The following is a 27,304-nucleotide window of genomic DNA, read 5'->3' as shown; positions in this document are numbered from 1 at the left end:
GAAAAGCGATCTCGGGAATCTGTTGTAGGAGAAATAGTACTGATGGGGGATGATAACAGAAAACGTTTATTTTGGCCTTTAGCCCGAATTACAGAATTGATCCCTGGACGTGATGGAAAGATTCGTACGGTTAAACTTAAGACCCGGCATGGAATAGTTATACGACCAATACAACGCATCTTTCCTCTGGAGATACAGTCCAATGATAGAAACATAATTCCTGATAAGAAACTGGGTGCAGAGGAATCTAATTCTAGTGCTGGGTGTACGTTAAAAAAGAGTATTGCACCTGATAAAATGGTGATGCAACAATATTCCTCCTCTGGACGACTTGTAAAAGTTCCAAAAAGACTTGATCTTTTAAATAATGTTTGTTATGAGTTTGAGACTCAACCTGAGTCTCAAGGGGGGGGGAGGATGTTGTGAAATGAACTGAAGTAATAACCGGCGCGAGGCGCTGCTGCTTGTGACGTCAGCCTGCGTGCTGAGTTTTTTTTCGAATGTTTTACGTGTGGACGAACGAAAGCTGAGCTCGGAAGAGTGATACTGTTTTGATGGAAATAAAGAATGATTTATTAAGAATTTTTTTGTCTTTATTCATAATGCACCCAGCCTCGGGTAGAGGCAGGCCCGCAACTGAACGAACTGTTTTAAATATATTTGACTTATATATTTTCTGTGTTCTTCGTAACATAATGGGTCTCGCTGAGCCATCACAATCTACAAATAAACATAATTTATATTCCCTTAGTGCTTATGTTTTGAAGTTAATGGGTGTTTTCTTTGATGATGAAAATAATAATTTATCCACTCATAGGTGATTAGGTTACTATCATATGAATACAATTCGCAGTCAGTGTGATCTGACATTTTAACGTCAGAACATTCTAGATGAACCTAAATGTAAAGATTTTGATTTCAGTAAAATTTCTGGTAAAATTAAACTATTATTATGCCTATTACAGATTCAAAATTAAAGAAAATTTATCACTCTCATTGCAAAGTCTTTAGACCAAATAACTTCAATAATTTTCGCTCCTGATAAAATTTAAGAAAACGAACTAACAGATTCCTTTGAACTTATTCTAAGGAAACTAAATTGAATTCATCTGTTGTACCAGGACTTTCTCGCCTTTCTTCTTCTTCTTCTTCTTCTTTTTTTTTTTTTTTCCCCTCTCTTTTAAAGCTTTTATAATGCTTCGATCTTCTGAATACATACGTTATATGTATATATATACTATATACACACACCCCCACCTAATAATTACATCTCTGTAAATTTAGTACTTTACATTCTCTTTTTAGTTCTCTGTTGTAATAATTAGGAAAGATAAACTGTTCTACATGAGGTAGGCTTTCGACCCAAATACAAGTACCCACACCACTCCTAGAATTCAGTTTATTATTTTTATTTAAATTTCTGCAGAAATTCGAAAACGACTCATCTCTTCTTGTTAAAAATGGCGGACATCGTAATAGGTGTGCGAGCGTATTGTAAAATGCTTTTGCACGCCATGAAGTATCCTCATCATGCTGTAAATGGCATATTTTTAGCTGAGAAAAGAAGAAATAAAGAACACGGTTGTGGGACTGTAAATATAATAGATTGCATTCCTCTCTTTCATTTAAGCTTGAGTTTGACCCCAATGTTGGAAGTTGCGATGATGCAGGTTGAGTATTTATTATGCGTGTTTAGTTTTTTGCAAAAATTCTGCTTCGTTTTTAAACTTGATGCTAAAAGTAGAAAGAAAATTTATTAAATGTTTTAGAAATTATTTCTTCTGTGTTTGAAAAAAAATTATTTTATGTAAATTAGAAACTTACATCATTAAGAAAAGTTTCGCAACTTCTCTGAGGTGAGAAAGCGGATGAATTTAAATTAGTAGCTCAGTATTTTTTATTTATAAAAAGCCAGCCACGTCCGATGTTTTCTTAGGGCCAGAAGTACAGGAATTTGTTACGCAGAAAAACATTGTCGAATACATTTTCACGGGGAGAGGTGAATTATTTCAGAATTACTAAGAGGATCTAAAGAAACGTCTTGTAATTTTTTGAAATGATCCATGATAAATATGTGGAGTAAATCCGATTTTGGTTTTCCTGTACCTGCATAACTTTTTATACAAGAAACTTCTTCAACATAGCATATATAAAATTAGCTGCTGCAAAAAGAGTTTCATGTTATAGAATTCAGAAATCAGCAGATGTGTACTGATTGTAGTGCTTATTAACATATATACAGGAAGTTGGAAAATATCAAAACAGGTAGAGAGGACAAACAAGCAGGTTTTCAAATGGAGTGTTTGTGTAGAAAAAGCATATTGAATGGTACATAAAAGCATTTTCCTGGATTAAATTGCTGTTTCTTGTGGGAATTTAGCAGTGTGCAATTTTAGAATTTTATCTATGGGGCTGTGGATAAAATGGAATAGCTGTGGAAAGATATGGAGAATTAATTCCCAAATACTTTCTTTAAGCAGATGTCTGATTTCTGTGCTCAGCCCCATGAATGAAATGTCTGTTGGCAAGCTCCGTATTCATGTAAAGATGCATACTGCTGAATATGGCTAAGGAAATGATGATTAAAAATAACAGAGCACTTTTATGTGCAGCTAATGGTGCACTGTACTTTTTTAACATGTCATTGCCACATACTCATTGGATTAGAGAATCTGATGTGTATTATAATGCTAGTGTGAGTAAAATAAAATTGCGTAAGTTGTATTACCCAGTAACTGTTTATGTAACATTAAGAGAGACTGCTCGATTTGAGTATGAAAAAACAAAGCTGGTAATTAAAAATAATTGTTTAAAACACTTGCACATTACAGCATAAGAGTACTGTTTGGCATATTACCAGTTAAACCTGTTGGGTCATGATTGCATATTTAAAAAAAAAATGTTTAGAATAACATACAAGTTTATCTGAACTAATTTTATACTGATTTGCTGAATGCTGCATTGAGTTTAATTAGGCAACAACACCAAACACCAACAGTCTATTTATTTCAGCTATCTGTACCTGACTAGATTTTTTACAAGATATTTTTTCGTCACCCAATATGTTAGCTTTATTATCTAATTAACTGATGTAATCAGCATAAGCTAAGTTGTATTCATATTTTTGGTTCTTAGTTGTGGAAATTTGTTCATCTGATAATTGGTAATTGTGTATTGTAACCAAGTGTGGGAACAGCTCTAATTCTGTAGAAATTAACTGCTTGTGAAAGACTGAAATTTTTAGATACTCTTCTGTTATCGGCACCATATTCAGAAATCTATGTATGTATATGCATGTATGTTCCTTTGTGTGCGTGTGTATACACATAAATGTCCGCCTACAGAATATGCATATACATTTATAAATACTTGCATTTACACATACATTTCTGAATCGGGTCCTGATAACAGAAGAGTACCAAATTTTCATTCTAGGCTTTATGCAAACACTGAAATTTAATGAAATGTTTACTTATTTATTAAATATAATACTATTTTAAATTGGAATTGAGGTGATAATCATTAAAAAAAAAAAAAAACTTGCATGTTATCTTAAATTCCAAGACATGTCTTGCTAGCTAAATTTTCTGATTTAGCTAGAGTCGATTTTTGGTCAAAAATCGCCGCTACACAAAGCCAAAATAACAAGTTAAAGAACTGCACAAACCCAGTGTCCATGTACTGCCAATTATCGTCAAAGGGCACCCACCCGTAAATATTTTTTTTACCATACATACATCCCAAAAAGCATGGTAGGTGCATAACAGAAAAGTACTGTCAGTTCTTATAATTTTCAGACATTAGTTAACCTGAAAATCATTCCTGTTGTTATTTAATTGTTTCTATCAAGTATGTAAGGATTGATCATGCTGTATAAATTTCTTCCACTCTCTTTAATTTTCTCCTTCAGACTCAGAAATCAAACTAGGAATTTTTTTCATAAATGTTATTTTTTTAAACCTCAACTGTATTATAAACTTGTGGTTTTTATGAATGCTATCAAGTGCTCCAATGCCTTGTTTTTGTTTATTGCAAAATACGAGAACTTAATGTTATTAGTGCAAGAATATTAGGGATGTATTTTTAGCTAAATGATGACATTTGATGGTTTGGTTAATCTTCGGATTAAGGTAACTTGGCGAAAATTTGGCGACCAACCGTGCTACAGCAACCTGCTAGACTTTCTTTGGACGCCATTTTGTTTTCACAAAGTAAAGGTTTTTTTTTTTTTACTCAAAATTTTTTTCCAACAATCTGCTAGCCGAATTACGCTTATGCTAGAACTTTTATGGAACAAAAGTGCTTAATCATGACGAAGATTAGGTGCGAAATTGGGAGAAAGTGCAGAATCGCCCACTGCTTGCCATGTTTTTAAGAATTGCACATACACGGTATCCATGTACACGTCGACCTACTTTCATTTAAAAAAAAAGTCCCAGAATTGCACAAAAATGGCATTGTGCACACTCGTGACATTATCCATGTACACTGCTAAAGTCCTAGATAGTAACCTTTATTGCCTTACCAAAATGTCGCCAAACTATTTATTACCATATTCCTAAGATAAGCCGATGGTTTTTTTCCTTATGCCTTTTCTGAATTTAAATCCTTTTAGGTTACAAGTTACAAGTAACAATTAGTTAACAAGAGCACTATTTAAAGGATTAATATACTGTCATGCCTAAATAACTATATTTCATTTCATTTTTCATGTGTGTATATATATATATATACAGTACAATCAAAAGTCTTTAATCCGGACTCGTCGGGACTTCGGTGATTCTGGATTATAGATCATGAGTTTAAATCTGGTAAGATGGCATGCAGAAATTATAAAATAAAAAATATGAAACTGTAATTTATGAAATAAAAAGCAAATATGATCTAAAGGGTATCAAAATTTACAAAAAAAAAGCTTAATATCTATTTGTTTACTTTATTAAACATTTCTTTCAACGCGCGCATGCGTAAAACATACATTACGCATAGTCGAAATTAGAAAATTGCAATCAGAAAACTATTTGATGTGTATTCGCGATATTTATAATGATGAGGAATTTGATTTAAATCATATCAAAGACGGAATACGTCCAAATGAAATACTACATTTAGTAAGGAATTATAAGATGAATAAAATAAAAACATCTGCCCTGAAGATAAGGATAGTGCTGACAGGTCAATTTCCAGTTCATTGCGCACCGCGATGTCGTCCTACCCCCCGCAGAGCAGCGTGATGTTGATAAACAGATTTCGGAATGGTTAGAGAAGCAAAGGATTATACATTTTTTGCAGCAATTCCACTTTTTGTTTGATGGACATCGAAACATGCTTTCGCTTTGTAGATTCTTTGGCTGCTCCAGAATCAGAAATTCTTTTTGACATAATCGAAAGTTCAAGCTTACTTTTATAAAATTGCTCTAACAGTCTGGAAAAGTAATAAGCCGGATCCAATTAGAAGATTAAGGAACAACGCAATCTGCAACATTAACTGAAATAGATAATTTTAGCTTATATCATCTGTTATACATTAAACGTGCATGCGTAAACGTATTATGCACATGCACAACGTATTAAACGCATGCGTTTACGCACGTGCAGAAAGTTTGTAGCTTTGAGGTTTGGATTATGGACGTCCTGATTAAATACTTTTGACTGTACAAAGTTCGTAATCCGGACTCACCGAGACTTCAGTAATTCCGGATTAGGGGTTTTTCCGGTTTATAGATCACCAATTTAAATACAGTAAGATGGCATGCATTTATACAATTAAAAATATGAAACCATAATTTATGAAATAAAGAGCAATTATGATCTAAAGGATATCAAAATTTACAAAAAAAAAAGCTTAATATTTATTTGTTTACTTTATTAAACATTTCTTTCAATGTAAGTTGTTTTAGTTGCTTTGTTTTTGTGCTAATACTTTCTCTTTAATTCTATAAACAGACATATTTTCTTGTTCAGTTACAAAGTTCCACTGTTCAAGTCCTGTAATTGCTGTGTCGGGAATACCGACTAACTTGTCAATCAAAATTTTTCCATTTTCAATAACCTCTCTGTGACTTTTTTAACTTTTGGTAAACGCTTTACGCGCATGCGTAAGTTTGGCTTTGAGGTCCGATTTATAGATCATTCCGGATAATGGATGTTCGGATTATGGACTTTGTACTGTATATTGTTATTATTCTGCATTCACAAATCATATATTGTATTGAATATTTTTAATACCATTTTCCTATTTTGTAGGTTGATCAGTATTGTAAAGATAATTCCTTAGTTATTGCTGGTTATTATCAAGCCAATGAACATGTCAAAGATTCCAGGTAAATTTATATATTGTTTAAACTTCGTTGTTCATAAATTTGTTTCAGGATCTTCTTTTGCTCAATTTTTCCTTTATGATCTGTTGGTAACATTCTGCAGCATTTTTTGGTCATTAAAATGTTGCCAGGTGAAAATGCAGCAATCCTTAAATATGGGATAAGTACTAAGTATGAATCAGTGCTAGAGGGAAAAGAAACCAGCAGTTATATTTTAACCTTAAATAGTAAAATCAATTCTTATTAATTGCATATAAAACTTGTTGCAGATGCTTCAGGTTGAATCCATAAATTCACTAAAAATAATACTTTTTACTATGTAAAAATATAAATTTACATAGTTTGTAAACATTGCTTATAATATTTCTTGTTAAAAGTTTATCTTATTGATTTCATAAAAGCATGGGAACAAATGAGCTTTTTTCATATGAGCATGTGTGTGCCCAGTAGCACCTCTATTTTAAGTGGAGCAGGCAAGGAAAATTTGTTGATTTCAAGCATATTCTGTGAAATAGCATTCTAAATATTGTCATATAACCTGTACTTCTATTTTAAATTTTCAATATCCATATTGGAGTTTTTAAAAAGAAAAAAAATTCCTTCAGTAATAGATGTCAATCAGAATCTCAACAGTAATTATTAAATTGAAATATATCAAGGTTGCAACTAAGCTCTTTTTTTCCATAGTCTCTGTTGGTTGAAATCACTCCAATTTCATCATCTCGATGTCACTTTTCATCTATATTTTCTACTCTAACCTCGTTATTTACAGACAGTGTATATTGCATTGTCTGCCCTTAACAATGGTAATTAATTTATTGCCAAAAAATATAGGAGACAAATTATGCAGTCCATGTATACAGTAAGTGATAATAAATGAAAAATATGATGTAACGAATGACATTGCACAACATCAAACAAGCCACATACCAGAATTATAATCTTCCTCACACAATGCCTGCAGAAGCAGAAATTTACCAACAGATTAGAAATAGAATATTTCTTTCTTATGATTTGAAATATGTTTTGCTATAAGAATATAAAATTATAAAATCATATATTTTTTTTCATATAGCCCAGATTTTATTGCTTATCGCATAGCTGAGAAGATATACGAGAACTTTTCTGATGCCTGTCTTGTAATGGTAATTAATTTCCTTTCATTGTTTTCATTTTAAAATTTGTTATTATTTAAAAATAAAAATCTGAAAGGCCTTCAGGTTTTATATGATATTATGGCCAAAAGGACTTTTTTTAACATTTTGTGTGTTACCTTTATTTATTAAATATCATGTTCTTCACACTTAAAACCATAAAATTCAGTTCAACAGGAGTATCATAAAATATTTAAAAAGAGCATATCTTAGGTTCTCTGATACACAATCTTGTGCACTAGAGATAATTTTTTTTTTTTCTTTCCTCATACAGTGTTGCCATTACTCACTTTAAAATCATTGAGTTTGTTAATCAAAAATTCATTTAAAGTGTTACAAAAGAATAAGTCAATAATAAAACAAATTCCAAATTAGGGCTTCCAGATGCCCATATTTGGTAGAGGACTATGTTATTAAAAATTTGGTCTCTAGGTACTGTTGCATATGTTATTATCTCGCATACACATGCATATATATATGATAATACTCACATATACAGTGAAAAGTCTTTAATCCAGACGTCCATAATCTGGACCTCAAAGCTACAAACTTTCTATGCATGCGTTAATGCATAATGTGTTTACGTATGCGCATAATACGTTTACGCATGCTCGTTTAATGTATAACGGACGGTATAAGCTAAGCTAAAATTAGCGAAAGCATGTTTCGATGTTCAGAAAACAAAAAGTGGAATTGCTGCAAAAAATGGATAAAGGCATATCCTTTGTTTCTCTAACTATTCCGAAATCTGTTTATCAATTTCACGCTGCTTTTTGGGGGGGGGGATGTCGCAGCGTGCAATGAACTGGAAGTTGATCTGTCAGCACTATCCTTATCTCCAAGGCAGATGTTTTTATTTTATTCAGCTTATAATTCCTTACTAAATGTAGTATTTCATCTCAATGTACTCCGTCTTTGATATGATTTAAATCAAATTCCTCGTTGTTATAAATATCACGGATACACATCAAATAGTTTTCTGGTTGCAATTTTCTAATTTCGAGACTATGTGTAATGTATGCTTAATGCATGCGCGCGTTGAAAGAAATGTTTAATAAAGTTAACAAATAAATATAAACTTTTTTTTTTTTTTTTTTGCAAATTTTGATACCCTTTAGATCATAATTGCTCTTTATTTCATAAATTACTGTTTCATATTTTTAATTTTATAATTTCTGCATGCCATCTTACCAGATTTAAATTGATTATCTATAATCCGGAATCACCGAAGTCCGGACGAATCCAGATTAAAGACTTTTGACTGTATAATTATACTTCTCGCATATATGTATAATAATACTTCCTGCATGTATATATATAAGTATTAAAAGAAAGGGAAAATCGGAGCTTAAATGATAGTGTATAATTTAATCCTTATGAAGGGCCTTACAATTCTTTCTTACTTAAAATAGTAGCCCAAAAGAACATGTAGAATTAAACTTTAAATACGTATATAGTAAGTACTGAAGATAGTACAAAATATAACAATTAAAAAATACAAAAAGGTAAAAGCTTTCAGATTTTACATTATGCCCAAAGGGGCATTTATTTCATGTTTTGTGTGTTACCTTTATTTAATAAATATCATATTCTTCCCACTTAAACCATAAAATTTAGTTCAACAGTAATAGGACAAAATATTTTAAAGAGCGCATCTTTAGAATTTCCAATACAATCTTGCATGCTGGAGATAAAAATGTGTTTTTTTTTTTTTTTTTTTTTTTTTTTTTTTTTTTTCCCGTGCGGTGTTGCCTAATTTAAGTATTTTTAACTAACTGCGTACCCTAAAAAATCATCTCTGCATATCACCTATGGTGCTTCACTGGCTTATTAGAGCCTTTAAGTACAGGGTGATTATAATTAAAGTATAAGTTTCAAAACAGTATAAAAAAAGAACCACTGATGAAAATGATGTGAAATTTGAAAGGAATGTTATTGAAGAAGGCGGAAAGTGTATGGCAGAAGAAAAAATTTAGTTTCAAAAGTTAGCAACAGATGGCGCTGTAAGTGGCAGAATCACAACGAGAAATGATTAGTAAAACAACGGCTAAGGTGGAAGCTACACATTAAAACGCATTGGCAAATTAGAATTGTTGAATAATTTTATTTGCATGACTGTGCATATCACATCGAAAGGGACAAATCGGTTTCAAGAGTTTTGCGGCGACATACCGCATAAGAACGATTCATCAAAGAAGTTTGGAACTGTCGCGAGACTGGCGCAAAACATGTTCAATATGGTGTCCACCATTGTGTGCAACAAGTTGAAAGCAACAAGCAGCATGTTCCACAACGGATCGCAGTATCTCCGGGGTGATGTTCAGAATGTGTTGCGAAATGCGTGCCTTTAATTCCCCTAAATTTGCAATTGGAGCACGGAACACAACATCCTTCAGATATCCCCACAACCAGAAATCACACGGAGTAAGATCAGGCAATCGGGACGGCCAGGCTGTAGGGAAATGACGGCTGATAATTCGAGCATTTCCGAAATGGCGCCTCAGCAGCTGCTTCACGGGATGTGCAATGTGCGGAGGAGCGCCATCTTGCATAAAAATGATTTCATCCACACTGTTGCAGAGCTGGAATCACGTGGTTGTGCAAAAGCGACGCATACCTCTGACCAGTGACGGTTGCGGTAACAGGACCGGAAGCACCCGTCTGCTCGAAAAAATATGGTTGTAGGATGAATGATGCCGTAAAGCCACACCATACCGTGACCTTTTCAGGATGAAGTGGTACGGGGTGCGTTGCCAGTGGATTTTCTGTTGCCCATATTCAACAATTCTGGGTATTCACGTATCCTGTCAGATGGAAATGGGCTTCATCTGTCCACAAAATTTTCATGGCCATTCATTATCCACTTCCATGTGAGCCAGGAATTCTAACGCAAATGTCTCCCTAGCTGTCAGGTCAGACGGAAGTAACTCCTGCACATGGCCAATTTTATACGGATAGCATTGCAGGATGTTTCGTACAATTTTCAGCACTGTGCTCGTAGGCCTGTCCAATGTTCGGGCAATTCCTCATGCATTGCACGGTTGCACACCACCGGCCGACCCCTCCTGCTGTGGCCACTTCTTCAACTACCGTCGAATGCACTCGTTGTCTCCCTCTACCAGATTGCACATCAAACGAACCTGTCGTTTCGAATTTTTGCATCATTTTCTTTAGACCTACAACACTCATTGGACCAACGCCTTCTTTTATACCCTTCAGTGTCCTGAATTTTTGCAGAGCTGCTCTTGCACAATCATCATTCTTGTAATACAGCTTTACCAGCAGAGAGCGGTCCTGCAGTGAAACACCCATGGCGAACGTCTGAGACGCGAAATGAGGAACAGCCTGGTACCTGGTGGCTTTATAACACTGAAATTTAACTAACAGTTTAATTTACATATTCTTCCGCTTGCAGCGCCATCTGTTGCTAACTTTTGAAACTAAATTTTTTCTTCTGCCATACGCTTTCCGCCTTCTTCAATAACATTCCTTTCAAATTTGACGTCATTTTCATGAGTGGTTCTTTTTTTACAGCGTTTTGAAACTTTAATTATAATCACCTTGTATATTAACTGGGTAACGACTCCTGGAACTGTACATGAAGTTACAATACTGACTGTGTCTGACAAATGCCAACAAAATTTTCAAAACTTCCCTACGTCTGGCCTTTCAGGTTTGTTCTAATCGGCATATCTCTCTCTAGGCAAGCAGCAGCGGTGACATCAGCCAGTCTTTTGTTATGAATCATGATGTTTATGGTTTTACTTCTCATTTTAACTGTATTCTTGACATAAAATCTACCTGCTGTTTACTAAACCTGTAGACTGAACAAGTTTGTGACAAAAATGAGACATAAAAAAGTCAACATAAAGCTAACTGTTAGTAAAACATAAATAAAATGTCACTTTGAACTTATCTTTCTTATTTCTTATGTACAAGTATTACAAGTGTAAAATATTTAATGCTACTTAATAAATATCATGAAGTTTATTTTATTCTAAAACTTATCAATAATTATGTTAATTAAGTTATGTTTAATAATACGTAACCTACTTACAGATCTATTTATTTTTAGGATCGTATTACAAGAGTGAAGTTCAGACTTAGATAATATTTTTTATTAAATTTATTCAGTTCCCATTTGCTCATAGGTCCTTATTTTTTTTTTTTTTTTTTTCCCCATTAATGGTGTTTTAAATGTCCTTAAAAGTACTTAATTTTCATGAAAAGAAATGTGTGCGAACCCTGAATATTAATTTACACTTTTTTGTCATAGGTGAGATTTTAATTTCCTTCACGTATAAGAACGAATGAAATGTAATTTCCTTATTTTTATATTATCATTTAACTAATCAATGTATGTATTTAAAAATTTAGCATCATTATTATAATCCCCTAAATCTTTCAAGTAAGAAATACTTTTGCATGGTTGGCTTTCACGTGTTTCTGAATATGTTGTATGAATACGAGGCAGTTTCCTTTAAAACTGCTCCACAAAAGCATACCTTCTCTTAGGCAAGCGGCCATTGTGTGTTTTTCCACATTCAAATAACTTAACCTAAACTGAAAGATATTTTTTGTAACTAAATCTCTTTATAAAGAAATTTGGTTACTTGAACAACGCAACATATATGTAAAAAGACATAATTTACATGAAGAAAAGAACTAATGTAATAAATTTTAGAAACAATCTTAGAAATTTTACATAAAGGAAACGTAAAAAAGTTCCGTGTTGAAAAGTAATATGCCATTTGTAAAGTTATATTTAAAAAACTTATTATATATATAACTAGAGCCTGATTATGGAAGTAAGGCATAATTTTTAATGTGATGCAATATACCATACATAGAAATAATTAATAAATTTGTTAAATTAGTTTTAAAAAGTAGCAGAGCATGTTGCAAAATACTGCAATAAAATGCATAAAATAAATTTCTTTTTCACATTATCTTTTTATATTAAAACAACAGAAGTTGAATTATATCTACCAAATAAAACCGAATCCCTAAATTAAAATTTTTAAGCAGTGAGGCAAAAGTGATAGTATACTTTTGCTGATGCCTTTGCTATCGTACTATTCATAATATAAATAAAGATAAATTGATTTTCAACTCATTATTTATTTTTGTTCATAGCTTTTAAATTATGCTTTTATTAATATATATTAATTATTACTGATATCGTTCATATTAATATACAATAAACAGTCCTTACCTGAAAATTTAGCAGTGGCAAGATATTCAGCTAACAAAAGGAGCGAATGTAAGGAAATGATCACGAAAATCCTCTAGACAAGCGGTTCTCAACCTTTTAACTAATGTTTACCATCTAAATAAAAATTGAAAACCTTTCATACCACCACCACCACTCTTGAACAAAGCTCAGATCGCATAAATTTATGAGTGTTAGAGAAAAAACTCAATCTGGATGTTGGGGTTTAATTTTTGAATTTAATAGTTAAAAATATGTTGCTTCTTTGCATACCACTGGTTGAGAACCCCTGCTCTAGACAAATAAATGCTACACTTAACTGTCTAGTCAGCCTCTCTTGGTAACATTAAATATGGTAGAAGTGTATGCTTTCTTCACAGAGTATAGTTCCACGATTTAAGTGTCATATCAAGCAAAAAGATGCTATAAACTGTCAATAGTTTTAATAAAAAAGAAATACCTAAAGTCACAGATTATTAGCATAAAAAATAATTGATTTTGGAAAGTTTATTGAAACATATTACAGTAAATCAGGGGAGGGCAAGATCTGAATTCAGGAATACCTCCGGTTGTAGAAGAATTATATGAGTAAGGTCAGAATGGAGAAGACTGAGAATTTTCTTGTTGTCACATTAAATGTTTGCTATGATGTGTATGTGACATCCAGACAGCATTTCCATCCACATCACAGTGACATTGTATCATGATCCCAAATGTAATGTGATGAAAATGTAACATTGGGACATCATTCCACTGTCACAGCAACTAGTATGCTAAATGGGGACATAAATTTGCACTAAGAATTGTTAACTATAAAACTGGCCATGCTTTTCTTTTATTATTTTAATGCACATATCTCATTAGGTTCTAGCAAACATATGATCAGAAAAGGTTACTTCAGAAATTATAATTATATTTTAAAAGGGCTTAAAAACTTTCATTTTATTTTATACTGATTTTAATGCCAAAACAGGAAATTTTCATTACTAATTTCAGGTTTAATTTTTTTAAAATTAACATTGAATGAACTGAAGTGTATACTTATATATTAGCACAATCACTTTAGTAAAAGGTTCCAAATTTAGGCAGTGAGACACATAACAGTAAGATGGAATAAGAAATGTCGCTATTTTCATATGTGCTTGTTTTGTTATATTATAAACTCTACAAATAAATCAAGATATTTTATACCTTAAGCTCAAATTCACATTTGGTGAAGTATTTTAGAAAACAATTTTTTTGGAAATTCAATGTGAAAAATTTTAATAAACAAGTCGGTATTCGAACAGGTAATTGCTTTGATAATAATTATCTGCCCTTGGCTACAGCTGTGAGATTTGTGTATTGTTGGAGCAAAAAATTAACAAGCATTAAAATTTGTTATAAGGAGTTTAAAATGGCTGATTGTGATAGACTGGAACAATTATGTTTGAGAGATCTGCATGCTTGATTTAAAAAAAAAAAAAAAAAAAAAAAGGCCAAAAAACAGAGAATGGAAAACTAGCCATTGAAATATATGAAAGTCTATTTTCAAAATAAAAACAAAGTGCTGGACATATTTTGCTGCTGTAGTGGATTTTGGGAATGATCTACTGGAAAACAAAAGAAATTTTCTTGTCTGCAACTTCTAATAGAAGGGGAGCTAAATTGATGCAGAAAATAAATGAAAAGGTTAAGCAAGGAAGTATCGTTTATTCTGACTGTAGATTTGGATGTAAAACTCTAAAGCTAGAGGCTGAATTAAAGCACAAAACAGTTAATTATGCATACAGTTTTGGTGATTGCAGAACTGATATGTTTTCAGAAAGTGTAGAAAAATGTAGGCATCTGCAAAATTATGTAATATGAAGTGAGAGGAGACATCTGGTCACTGCCTACACTCTTTATTATGTGGCACCAAAACATGCTGTTAAAGGAAACAATTGCTTTAGATCTGTTCTTTTAAAGCGATCACTCTGAAATATATGCCAGAACGAAAAGGGGCAGGAAAACATGCTTGTTTAAGTTGTTGTGTTGATTGATTTTGAGAATAAATACCAAATTAAAACTAAAATATGCACGTATTGACACATAAGTATGATATCCCCCCCCTCAGTCATGCTCTTTTTCTTCTGTAAAAAATCATCAAACTGCATTAAGGGGATTGTGCTAATATGTAGTATCCAGGAGTGCATTTTAAAAATGGCTTGTTTAAGATACAACATAAAATCACATACTTCATCTCAGTGTGGATAGTTTTCCATTTTTTGGAGCTGACTTTTGTCCTTGGTAATTCTATGAATTTATCTAATATTTTAAGTTCCATGCAGAAGTAGTGTTTTATTTGTTCCTCTATGTAAAGGATGGTTATATTTCTAATTACTTGTAAATCTGCTTACACAGAGCCATAGAAATCAATACTACGGCCACTATTTCTTAACACAGTTTCAGGTCTAGGTAGTAAACCATCACCCTGTTCTGATATTTTCCTGATAGTAACAGATTCTTATGATAAAATGTAATTTTTGTTTCACAAAGTAAAAACATATAATTTTATTTAGTGAAAATGGTATATGTTTCTAGGTGCTAAAAATACATTTCCTGTTCATGCTTTTTGTTTTACATTGTTTAAATTTTTATTGGGTATTGAAAATAATTCGCAGTTGCATAATATATCTAATCAGCTGAAAAGCTTATTATACTTTTGGAATTTTTTTATTACAGTTTTTTTCTTCATATAAATATTTCTCATCCTCTGTTATTTTATATTAATTGTAAAATGTTACTGAATTAATGCTTCATATAATGATTAATGGTAGCAGTTTATGATGAAGAAATGTTAGATTAATATATTATTTATTTTATTTCTTTTTTAAAGGTAAACTGTATTACCATTTCGTGTAACTGTTTCATAAAAATCCTTACTATATCTTTAATATGCATTTTTAAAATTTAAGGTAGATAACCAGAAAATGTCTCTAGACTGTGATGATGTAGCATTTCATTTATATCAGTTTAATGATAACAGATGGAAGCTGAAAGATAAAAATAGGTAATTTTTCATTTAAATTGTATTGATGTTTTAGAAATGCCAACCCTCTTGATAAAACTAGTAGACTTGTTATTTTTCATTGCATTTATCAATATTTCAGTCATCTTTTTCAAATATACTTTTAGAAAAATAATTAGTTACTAAATATGAAAAAAAAAAGAGGATGTGACATGAAGTAGATTTCGATGGCAGGTTCTTAAAAAAAGCTTTGTCATTCCTTAATGAAACTGAAAACTGTGTAAATTCCCTTTCCTTGCTTTTCTTTTCTTGCATGATCTACAGGATAATTTTTCTGGTTAATATTTGTTTTATTTGATGTATTTTAATCTATTATAGAGTTTTCTAAATTATTTTAGGCAGACTTAACTAACATTTAATAAATAAATCTTAGTGTTTAATTGTTGCTTTAAACTTTTAATTAATGATTACCAAGTGCATCTGCTCAATTATAACATATTAACTGTTACTTTTTGTGTTATTTTGCTTGAAAACACTGATAAACAAAAGCTTTTTATCCTACTTGGTTGGTTGATTTTTAATGGCACAAAACCTCAAGGGTTATTATGCGCCAGACAAATGGTGAATAAAATTCAAGATGCACAAATGCACTGTATCAAGTGAATTGATGAAATGAACCTGAAATGCTGATGAAGGCATGGAGAAATGCTCTAGCAACAGGTAGAGCAGGATAAAAGGAAAAGAAAAAAAACTTCAAAATATTAAATAATATAAAGCTAAAAAATATTAAAGCTCTATAAATGTGGAGCATAGAACAGCATTCTGCTCCCCATGAAGTATTGGCAAGGACTTTCAGTATATTTGAGAGCTTTAGCACATTTTTTCTTTAAATTTAAGATATGCGGAAGGAAGGTGAGCTTTCTGTCAAAAATAACTCCTAGGAATTTTGCTTTTGGCTCAACGCGGATCAAAGAGCCGTCAAAATGCAGCTCTGGATCAGGATGTAGATTTCTTTTGCGACAGAAATGCACGCAGACGGTCTTCTGGCTAGAAAATTTAAAGCCATTGTTGTTGGACCACTTTATCATTCTGTTTAGAGCAATTTGCAGCTGTCTCTCAATGTATCTCATATCTTGACCGTGACAGTAGTTCATCATATTATCAACATACAGGTAACCATGCTTTGTAGGAGAAAGTTCTCTTAAAATGGAATTAATTTTCAGGCTGAAAAGAGTGACACTGAACACTGAACCTTGGGGTACACTTTCTTGTTGTATAAATACCTTAGAGAGTAACGAACCAATCTTAACTTGGAAAGTGCGGTCCTTCAGAAAGTTTTGAATGAAGATGGGTAAATTACCTTTCAGCCCAGTGCTGTAAAGGTCATGTAGAGTTCCATGCTGTCAAGTTCTATCGTACGCCTTTTCCAAGTCAAAGAAGATTGAAACCACATGATTTCTTTTCACAAATGCATTGCATACTGCAGGTTTCTAAAAACAGGGCATTGTTGAGTGAAGATATTTCCTTACGAAAACCACTTTGGTAAGGTGATAGGCAGTGGTTATTCTCCAGATAGTAGGTGAGATGGTGATTTACCATTTTTTCCATGGTCTTGCAAAGGCAGCTAGTGTGCACGATGGTGCAATAATTTGAAGGATTTTTCGGGTCCTTGCCTGTACTTGCTATATGTATTACAAAGGCCCTGCACCAGGCAGTAGGAAAAATTTGTTCCTTCCATATCTTATTATATAAAGAGCGAGAAGGACCACTAGAGAATCATAGGGCAGATGCTTTATCATCAAATAACTTATGCCATCAGGACCAGGGCATGTCCTATCAGCACGAGAAATTACACTTCTTAATTCAAACATGGTAAGATCTTTATTACAAGAATCTGCATTAGGATGGGAAAAGTCGATTTGAATCCTTTCCAAGCGCATCTTTGTGGACAGAAACTCTTCTGAGTAATTGCTACTGCCAGATACAGCAGCAAACGTATCACCTAAAGCATTGGCTATTTCTTCTCTAGTGCTTATCACCTTTCCATCTTTTTCTAGAACAGAGAAAGGATAATCATTTTATAGTCCAGAGGCTTTGCGGACTCTTTTTCAAACCTGTTTGCTAGACATTGCGGAGGTAATAGTGGACACGTAGACTGCCTATGATTTTCTCTGACTTTGCCATCTCACTTTCTTACATTCGCCTTCGTCTTTTTTAAAGACAAGAAGATTTGCCAGTGTTGGATATCGGTGAAAGATACGCCAAGCTTTCTTTTGCTCTCTCGAAGTTTCATGACAATCATTGTTTCACCTGGGTTTAGGGAGCTTTGGGAACTTCGAGGACTTCGGAATACAGAGATTAGCTGCTTGTACAATGGCATCAGAGATCATTTTTACTGCTACATTAATCTCCACATCGTTTACCATTTCTTCAGTCACCACAGCACAAGATGCAAAAAGATCCCAATCAGCTTTATCATAAAGTAAGCATGATTGTCCACCAACTTTCATGTAATATTTACAATCACTGGGAAATGGTCACTATCATAGAGATTCTCCCCTACACTGAAAGAGCAAAAGGAAAGTAAAGATGGAGAACAAAAGGCCAGATCAATTGCATGAAATGTTCTAGTTGGCTGATGAGAGTAGGTGTATTCTCCATTATTAAGCAGACAAATAGAATGATCTTTCATTAATTGTTTGATCTGTTGGCCCCTTGAATTAGTGTTCCTACTTTTCCATAAGGTATTATGTGCATTGAAGTCACCTAAAAGTACGAAAAGTTCTGGAAGCTGTTGTTATTATGTCCAACTCTCTCTGATCTACATGCTCATGTGGGGGTAAATAAATAGTGCATATTAAGATCGAGAAGCATAAATCAATCTGAACCTCAGCAGCTTGAAGAGAGGTTGTCAAAGAGAGAGCAGTGTATGGGTGATTGTGGAAGGCAGTAAGGCCCACGCCACAACAAGCACGATCCCCAGACAGGTTGTCCTTTCTTACTGTGGTATATCTCCATATCCTAGCATGTCTGCTTGGTTTTAACAAGGTCTCCTGAAGTGAAAATCAGGCAGGTTGATAAAATCCTTGATATTATCCAGGTTTTGACGGAAACCCTGGCAGTTCCTTGAAATTAAGGAATGGATGCTTATTTTGGCGGTGTTGTTTTTTTGACTTTCGAGGCTTAAGTTTTTCGGAAGGGATAACCCTTGTTCAACCTCCATTTTGTCTGAATCGTCTAGGCCTCCTGAACTCATGCTTGCGATAGAACTTTGACTGGGGGTCCTGGGTTTTTGCTTATTTTTCTCTTTGATTACGTCTTTATGTTTGTTATGTTGGACATCCTGTTTTCCTTTGCACCCAGTCACCGGCGTACTACTTTCAGCATCAGGTTTTTCCCCTGATTTTTGGTTTCTAGGATCTTCTGTCATTGCTAGCTCTATTTTTCTGTGTGGTTATTGTAGTTTGAGTTGATATTGATCTGAATGATTTTGTAGTGGATGCATAAGATTTATTAGGTCTTGGCTGATTAGAGAGAACAAGTCTTTTGATTTCTGAAAATATGTTTTGTGTGACTTTAATGCTTTGAATTTGTTTTTCTGTCTGCCATTTCGGACATGACCTTGAAAAGCTGGGTGCTCACCTTTATTATTTATACATAAAGGGGCAGCAAAGCAGCCTTCACTGGCATGGCCTACGATGGAACATCGAGTGCACGTGAGGCTACCGCAACAAGAGGTCTTTCCATGTCCAAAGCACTGACATGGAAAGCAATGCATTGGATTCGGTGTATACGACCTGATTGAACAGTTTAGGTATCCAGCCTTGATGCTTTTAGGCAGGTTAGGAGACTTGAAAGTAAGTATGACATGCTTAGTGGGAATGAGTTAACCTTCTTTCCGTATTTTGATCTTATGAGCACCACACACATTTTGATCTGCCAGCTCTTGAAGAAATTCCTCTTTAGTTACTGACAGTAAGTCTATTTCAGAAATTACTCCTCGGGACAAATTTAAAGTGTTATGTGGCTTAACTGCAATGTTTGCTTGTCCTAATTTAGTTAATTTCAAAAGACTATTAGACTGCTTTTCAGACACAGTTTCTATCAAAATGTCTCTAGACCGAAGTCTCTTAATATTTTTCAGTTCTCCTACAGAAGACAAAAGACGTTTGTTTATTAGAAAGGGTGACATTTTTTTCAATTCTTCAGAGCTGGTTATAATTAAGAAACCTGGACAAAATACATCTGATACAGTGCTTTCTGTGTCGCTTCTCAGACTTTTGGTCACAATCGGAGTATCAGGAATATTGTTGGAGCAGGAAGGTATCATAGCATTCATATTTAAATGGAGAAAGATTCAGGTCCGACTGCTTAACCTACCATGGAGCCCAAAAAGGGGACGCAGATTCCTACACCAGGGCTAGCGAGACTTGTACACAAACTGAATCCCACAGTCGGCTTTCCCAAAAGCAGGTACTCCCGAGAGCTTGTCCCCAAGCCACTGACACAAGGACTAGTGACCAGCCAATTGACACCCGTGAGGACGACAAGGTGCCTCCCGTTTAACTGAAGCAGAGGCCAAAGCAGTGTGTTGGGGACAGTACCTCGCCCCTCAACTACCAGGACCCTCCTTTCCAGTGACAAGGGTCTCAACGCATAGCAAACACGTGGGCAGTTTTCTTGCCACTTGAAGAACTAAGGACAAGGGTGTTCCAGCTTCTTATGACGAGCCCGAATCCCAGAAGAGGAAATCACAAGGGAGAAGGAAAACGAGGAAAGTTGCAGTTATGAAGAGAGGCGGCAGAAGGGCAGAGAGATCACTTGGGCTCCTGGATTGTAACACCCGATTACCAAGACGGTAATCCCCTGAAGGATCTTCACCTGCTATGCTTTAGCTGGGCATGTTGGAACGGCCTTCATGCCTAGGGTGGCCCTACCAGAAGCTATGCTCCTGGCGTGCTTAGCCCGTTCCACCCAGTGACACACACTTCCCCCCTCTGCCACGTTGAGGCAGCATAGCAGGACTTGGGGGGGGGGCTATCCTACTTGAATTTTTCTTCAGGCTAAAACTATAAGGAAATGATAAAATTTAATAAAATTAGAGCAGAGGTGTAAGATTGGAGAATTAAATGAAATATTTAAAATATTTATAAAGTTATACTCTCATATCCAAAATTCTCTGTACAGGCATGAAATCACGGATTTCTCAAAAGCTGTGAAGTATAATTTTATGAATTTGTGTGGAATGGTACATAAATACAAAGGGGGGAAAATGAGAGTACTAAGTATGATGTAAAACTGTAACATAAAACAGTAAAAGTGGTAATGACATGTTAAAAAAAATTAATATGGAATATGGTCTTCCTTGACCTATACACCCATATACAGTGTGTTTGTGTGTTTTCATGCTGGCAATAACATTTTTAATAACTAGGGAATTAAATTCCACTCTTCCAGCAATGCAGTCTTTAGGGCATTTACATCTCTAAGAGGAGGACGTCTCCCTTTCCAAAGCAGTCCTTTTAGTTCTCTATCAGGTTAAGATCAGGAGATTTTTTTGGTCTTGGTATTGCTTAGTCTTCATTTTAAAGGAATTCATCAAAACGTTTCGCCCAATGTAGACGAGTATTATCGTCTGTCAATAAAAATATCAGATCCATATGTACCTCTAAAAAAACTTAGATAAGGCTCTAAGACCTCATCCTGATATTTGTGGCCAGTCACAGATCCACTGTTGAAAACATAATGATGTATGTCCATCGATCATTATTCCTCTCCATTCTATCACACCTGCATTACCAAAACAGTCATGTTCCATAATATTCAAAGAAATATTTTGTGTTTATGACTCCCTTCAGATGCAGACACATTTAGATTCATTTGTACCCTTGGCTTTCTGGCATAAAGGTGTGTTTCATTAAGCTTTCTGTATACAGTTTACCATGATACAATACTTCCAGTAGTGGCTGTGAGCTTAGCCTTCCTGTTACAATGGGCAATTACTGCCAGATATCGGTTTTGAAAAGCAATTGTCATTTGTTTACAATGTTATCCAGGCAGCCTTTTGAGAATTCTGGAGTTGTTTCCATAGCTGGTAGAGACTGTCCTAAACTAGTTCAAACCAGTAGAGACAGTCTTAAAAATATCATGCATCTCACTGCTTCTATCATTGTAGGCATACATATATGTCTTTCAGAAATACTATCATTTGCTTTGCGCCGTTGCCAGTTAAATTATTTGCAAAGCTTTGGAATGCGACACCTTGACCTTGACAGAGTATGCGAAGGAAGATACTGTTTCAGAGAAAGGGGGAATAGGAGAGGGGAATGTTTCTGAAACTGTGAAAGTTATGACTGTCCAATTATTGCCCTTGTTTCTTGTTTGAACAATTTTTTTTTTAAATTCTTTGTCTTCCGTTTTCGTTTACTTTTTGTAGTAGGTGTTTTTTTTTTTTTTTTTTTTTTTTTTTTATGAATATGTCTGATAGTGATGACTAATGACTGCATGGTTGAGCAAAAAATATTTTTTTATTTGTGTCTTCCATTTTCACTTACTGCTGTATGTGCTTTTTTTACAATTATGTCTAACAGTGATAATAATTTTTTGATGAAGTGCTCATGCTTCATATTGTGCCTGAAACTAACTGTTTTGCAGACCAGTATATGAACCAACATCTTGCAAAAAAAAAAAAAATCGAGAACAAAATCGTAACATACAATCAATTCAGAAGAAATTTATGTTTTTCTAGGTATACTGATTTTACTAGGTATAACATTGAAACGTGATATTTCACTTTACTGATCTAAAAATAAATTGATCGAAACTCCAGTTTTGGGGGGATCTTTTTTATTACACAAACATCATTTTTATTATATTTACATCTTTTTAATTATACTTTTACTGTAAACATTAAATTTTGCATTTTCATTTTTTCCTTTTACTCTTTATTTTGTGAATGTAAACAGTTTTTAGACAGAAAAACTAGCACTTATTTTCCCCCTAATGCATCACATAACTATGCGTGCCTGTGTGAAAAATGGTGGCACTGGGGAGTAAATCTTGTATGTTTGCCATGGCAGTTAAAGGGTTAAATTTCATCACTTGACAGATTCTTTAAATGATACTTTGAAACAATAGCAAACCATTTTAAGTCCTTACACACTGAAAACAGTTGTATTGCAGAAATTTGCTCGGATATTCACTTTGCATAATGCCTTGATTTGCATATCAGAAACCCTTCAATCACTTTTGATTGGATAATGCTAATTAGGTATGTCTTTCATACATTCCCTGCAAAAAATGCATTACATCTGTTATATATTTCATGGAATATTATTATATTTGCATATGTAAAGGTAAATTTGAACATGATTGTATTTTTGTCACTTGGGAATCTTTTTCAAATCATTTCACCATGTGGTGCAAGAACTTTCTGTTTTTTTAATTGTATTTCAGGGTTGATTGGCTGCTATGACATTTGAAATATTAATATATTGTAATTATTTTAGAACTATTAAATTTGCTTCTGACAGATAACTTAAGAGCATGTTGTGCTAAGCATAAAATTATGCTCTTAAGTTATATTCTTCTTTGTTTTGCAGTATGCATAGTAGACTTATTCCTAAAATTCAGTTTTTTAAAATTGTGAAAGGCCCACCAGCAGCTGAGCGGTAAAGTCGCTGAACACTGGTAGTTTGATCTGAGGTTCGAATCCCACAAACGGGCTGGCTGCATGGGCATTTTCATGGTTTTCCCCATGTGCAATGTGTATACGAGCCAATTTCCCTTAGAAAGTACTCCACGAAGGCATCCCTACCCTTAGGCAGATAGCCCTCTTGTGCTTTGCCATAATTAAATACACCAACACTATCTAAATTGCGAAATAAACTTAGGTTCTGCATAGTAAGGAGATTCAAAAATTTAACAACCACTTCTGCTTAAATTAGCAGTAATTAGTTGCAGAACTAAATATTAATAAGTTGTGTAAGTAATTTTCTCTGTTTAGTTTCAGTAACAAGTTTACCAAACTAAAAACATTTTAGGAAGTGGTTCTGTGGTATTAGTGCATATTGCCTGAATCTGACCACTGGCTACATGTATATGATTATGCTTTAGAAATGTAACTTGGTTTTTAAGACTAGTGCATTCTTTTCTCCTGTTTGAAAAACAGTATTTAGAGTTGAATGTCAAGCTATCCAGTTATTGATGATACAGTTTATTCATCTTTTTAAGCAGGGCTTCATTATTAATGCACGCTGGATTTTAACGATAATACAGAAATAAAAATATGCATTTTGATTTTAATCATATATTTGAATCATTCATTTTCATATGTAACTAATTTTTAATTTTCTGCACAACTATGCAAAGGCATACAAACTATGCAAAGGCAGGAATGCTAGATGTTCATCTTTGAGCTAAAGAAGATCCCCTAATGTCTGAAAACCTTTCTTGTAAAATCAGAAGTGTCATTTCTGATGCTAACTTGCATCATTCTCTTCACTGGTGCAGAGACGCATTGTAGCAAGTGAATATGCCATGTCTGCTTTAATAGGTGAAGACCTGCATATTTGCCACTCTTGATAGAGATCGTTAAGGTGGATGTCTCAGCAACAATGTACCTGCAAATGGGCATATTATTTATTTATACCTTGAGATTAGATTTCCCATACTACTTACGTTTTTCTTTTTTTCTTCCCCCCCTTTTTTAACATAGCTACATTAGATAAAATTTAATTATTATTATTATATTACTAATCTAGAGCAAAAATATTGCTTTCTACAGAAAGTTCTCAGTATTCTGATAAATTATTAGATCTTCTGAAGGATTCAGTTTATTTCATGAAAGTTTATTTGCATACTGTGAATCTATAATAAAAATAGTTGCTGCTTAAAATGGCAATCGATGATTAATAATGATAACCAAAGTGGAATGTAGGTGAAAAAGATAAAATTAAAAGTGTTTGTATTTTTTTTAATGAAAAGGAAGGGAGGGCAAAATTTCTAAGTCCAACTGATTAAATTATATTTTAATAACAACTACATGGATATTTAATATTTTTTCCTCAAAAAACTATGAAGTATGTAACTTAATGCTGTTAATATAAACATGACTAAATACTCATGACCTGAGGAGGAAAGTAAATGCTCCTTGGATACAATACATAGATTATAGATTGACTTAGTATCCTCGCTAGTTTCTTAACCTGAGTGGTGCCTCATTTACCTGAGCCTTGAACCAAATCTGACATCATAAAGCAAATAATATTCTAGCAAATTCAAATGTAATGTTAGTTCATTGTATTATAAACGGAAGAAGTAAAAATAATTTATCCACAGCTAAAGGCCCTTCATTGAAGAACATATTTTTCTTTTAAGTTTCAGCTTAACAACAAGGTAACACTGCTAGTTGATTCATTGAATATGCATTAAGCTGTTGAGCTGTGAGTATGTGTTAACGTTGCCCTTAGTAACATGTGTAGTTAAATTATACAGGTTATACTATGCATTTAATCTTAAAGAGTGATGCAAACTAGTTTTCAGCTCTTTCAAAAGTAGAGTTTGATATTATATCTAAAATACCTCATTAACTGCAATATGTATGTAAATTTAAAATTTAAGACAAAAATGTAACAGTTGATTGCATTCATTTGTAAGTTTGTAGAAAATTAATGCATTATGCATAATTACCCCAGAATATGTCAGAAATAAAAACTTGGAAATAAGGTTAGGAATGAAAAGTTAATGTGTTGGTAGAAATACAAAACAGAAATTTTCTTATCTGAAAAAATAAAATGCAAAACGCCAGTTAATTACTGAAACTAATACATAGCCATTATATTTAATGCCTGATCAGCAGTGAAAAAAAATCAATCCTCACCCTACAGGCAGTCTATGTTTTACAGCAGTATTGCTATTTACACTGTAAATGGAAGCATGCATTCTACTTGTCCAAAAATGTTAAAATTTTGGTATAATTAAACCATATTATTAGATCACTTAACCATATTATTACACCATATTATTAGATAATAAAAATATTTTATGTTAAAAATTATTATTTATATCCACATCCAAAGTACAGTTGCAGCTTCTGTACTGTTGTTGTGTAGATCTTATTCAGCCGTAGTATTAGATTCAGTTTCTAGTGCCAAGCTGGATCTGAATAAAAGTCGTATGGTGATGTAAAGAGAGAGTATGTAACATGAGTTTACCACAAGATAAACCAACAGTACATGGGAACCTAGCTGTCTTTCTGAAGAAGGAATTAATCTCTTGTCACATTTTTTTTTGCATTGTGTATTGAATAATAAGGGACTAAAGTTAAGTTCTTAATTCTGAAATCAATTTATTTTTAGTCATTTATTGTCAATAATTCACACTCTTGAGCCAAAAGAAAATGTTCTTGATTCTATTTGTTGCGACAAATTATTATCTTGCTTTTATCATTTTGCTGCAGTGGTATTGTAATTGTAGCAAGTATTTCAGTTTCAGAAATGGGCTACAAATTATTGTAAAGGCCTTAAAAATTTTTGCCAATTCTATATCAGATTTAAAATATTTCATTGTTTATTTATATATAAATAGGGACCATGATGATATTCTTCTGTAATGATAGGAATAAAATATAGTTTGAACAGTTATTTTATGTATTCCATTTTTATGTTCTTATGCACTTTTCCCTTTTTAGTATCCATTTTGAACAAGGTCATAAAGCATTGAGTGCTACTGCTGCTCTATTACACTCCAAGATGTACAGAAAACTTATTGACTTTGATAATCACCTGGATGATATTTCCTTAGACTGGAACAATCAAGTCATTAATGAAGAAATAGATCGATGTTTATAGCATCTTTTTTTAATTTCGTGTAATAAAGACTATGTACATTAAATTCGCTGTCTTGTACATTAGGTGTATGCAGGATCGTGAATATTGGAATATTTCCAGATAAGAATGAAACGATGTCTGGGTTTCATGTGGCAAAGACAAAAATGTTATATGCCTAGACAATATATAAAATTATCCTATGCAGAAAATGCATTTCGTTGTTATTTATATATAAAAACATATTAAGTCTTCTGTCGTGTTTGTTCCTTTTTAACCATTGTTTCATTGCATAAAATAATTTTCCAGCATGGAATGTTTAAATGTAAAAAAATGCAGGTTTTTAATATTAATGAATTATCTTTGGTTTTAACTTAATGATCAAGTCTAAGTATTATGTGATCAAATATTGAGTATTATGGTACTAAGTGTAAAGGCAAGTTTTATGAACAGTGCATGTGAATAAGCAAAAAGTTGGTTGGAAAAAGTATTAACCTCCAGAATGGCAGTGTACTGTAGCACTTCTTATGGAGTATTCTGTTTATCCATCTGTTTCTTAATTTGATGTGTAGTACTTTCTGTTTCTAATTATTTTCACAACCTGCAAACCATCAGAATGCCTTCTAGATTATTGATACAAATATTTTTTTGACCTGAATAATAAAGTAAAAACAAACTTTATGAACAGATGTAACCAGTCTTGGGACTTACTACATTTATAAGGATCAAATGTGTGTCAAATTTGAGCCTTATAAACCTTTATAAAATTTTTATTTAGTATGCTGTTAAGGAAAGTTACTTTT

The 27,304-nt window shown here is 33.3% G+C and overlaps 1 protein-coding gene across 1 annotated transcript; it reads left to right on the top strand.

Annotated features, from left to right (window-relative positions):
* The first annotated feature begins 1,444 nt into the window (after positions 1-1,444).
* EMC8-9 (ER membrane protein complex subunit 8/9) lies at positions 1,445-26,756 on the top strand. The gene is made up of 5 exons (XM_035370260.2): positions 1,445-1,670; positions 6,247-6,323; positions 7,396-7,465; positions 15,623-15,717; positions 26,366-26,756. The coding sequence occupies exons 1-5, from the start codon at positions 1,461-1,463 to the stop codon at positions 26,523-26,525; spliced, it is 612 nt and encodes a 203-aa protein (XP_035226151.1). The 5' UTR covers positions 1,445-1,460; the 3' UTR covers positions 26,526-26,756.
* Positions 26,757-27,304: the final 548 nt, after the last annotated feature.

This window comes from Stegodyphus dumicola, chromosome 7 (genome assembly GCF_044657685.1).
Source record: "Stegodyphus dumicola isolate Sdum_Otavi_A_Nest chromosome 7, ASM4465768v1".
Classification (NCBI taxonomy): domain Eukaryota; kingdom Metazoa; phylum Arthropoda; class Arachnida; order Araneae; family Eresidae; genus Stegodyphus; species Stegodyphus dumicola.
Note: the sequence above shows the minus strand (reverse complement) of the source record. Positions and strands in the feature narration are given on the sequence as shown.

Coding starts and splice junctions, on each gene's coding strand:
- EMC8-9 (XM_035370260.2), top strand. CDS start 1,461: ATGGCGGACATCGTAATAGGTGTGCGAGCGTATTGTAAAATGCTTTTG. Junction 6,324..7,395: donor GAACATGTCAAAGATTCCAG/GTAAATTTATAT, acceptor TTTTTCATATAG/CCCAGATTTTATTGCTTATC. Junction 7,466..15,622: donor CTGATGCCTGTCTTGTAATG/GTAATTAATTTC, acceptor TTAAAATTTAAG/GTAGATAACCAGAAAATGTC.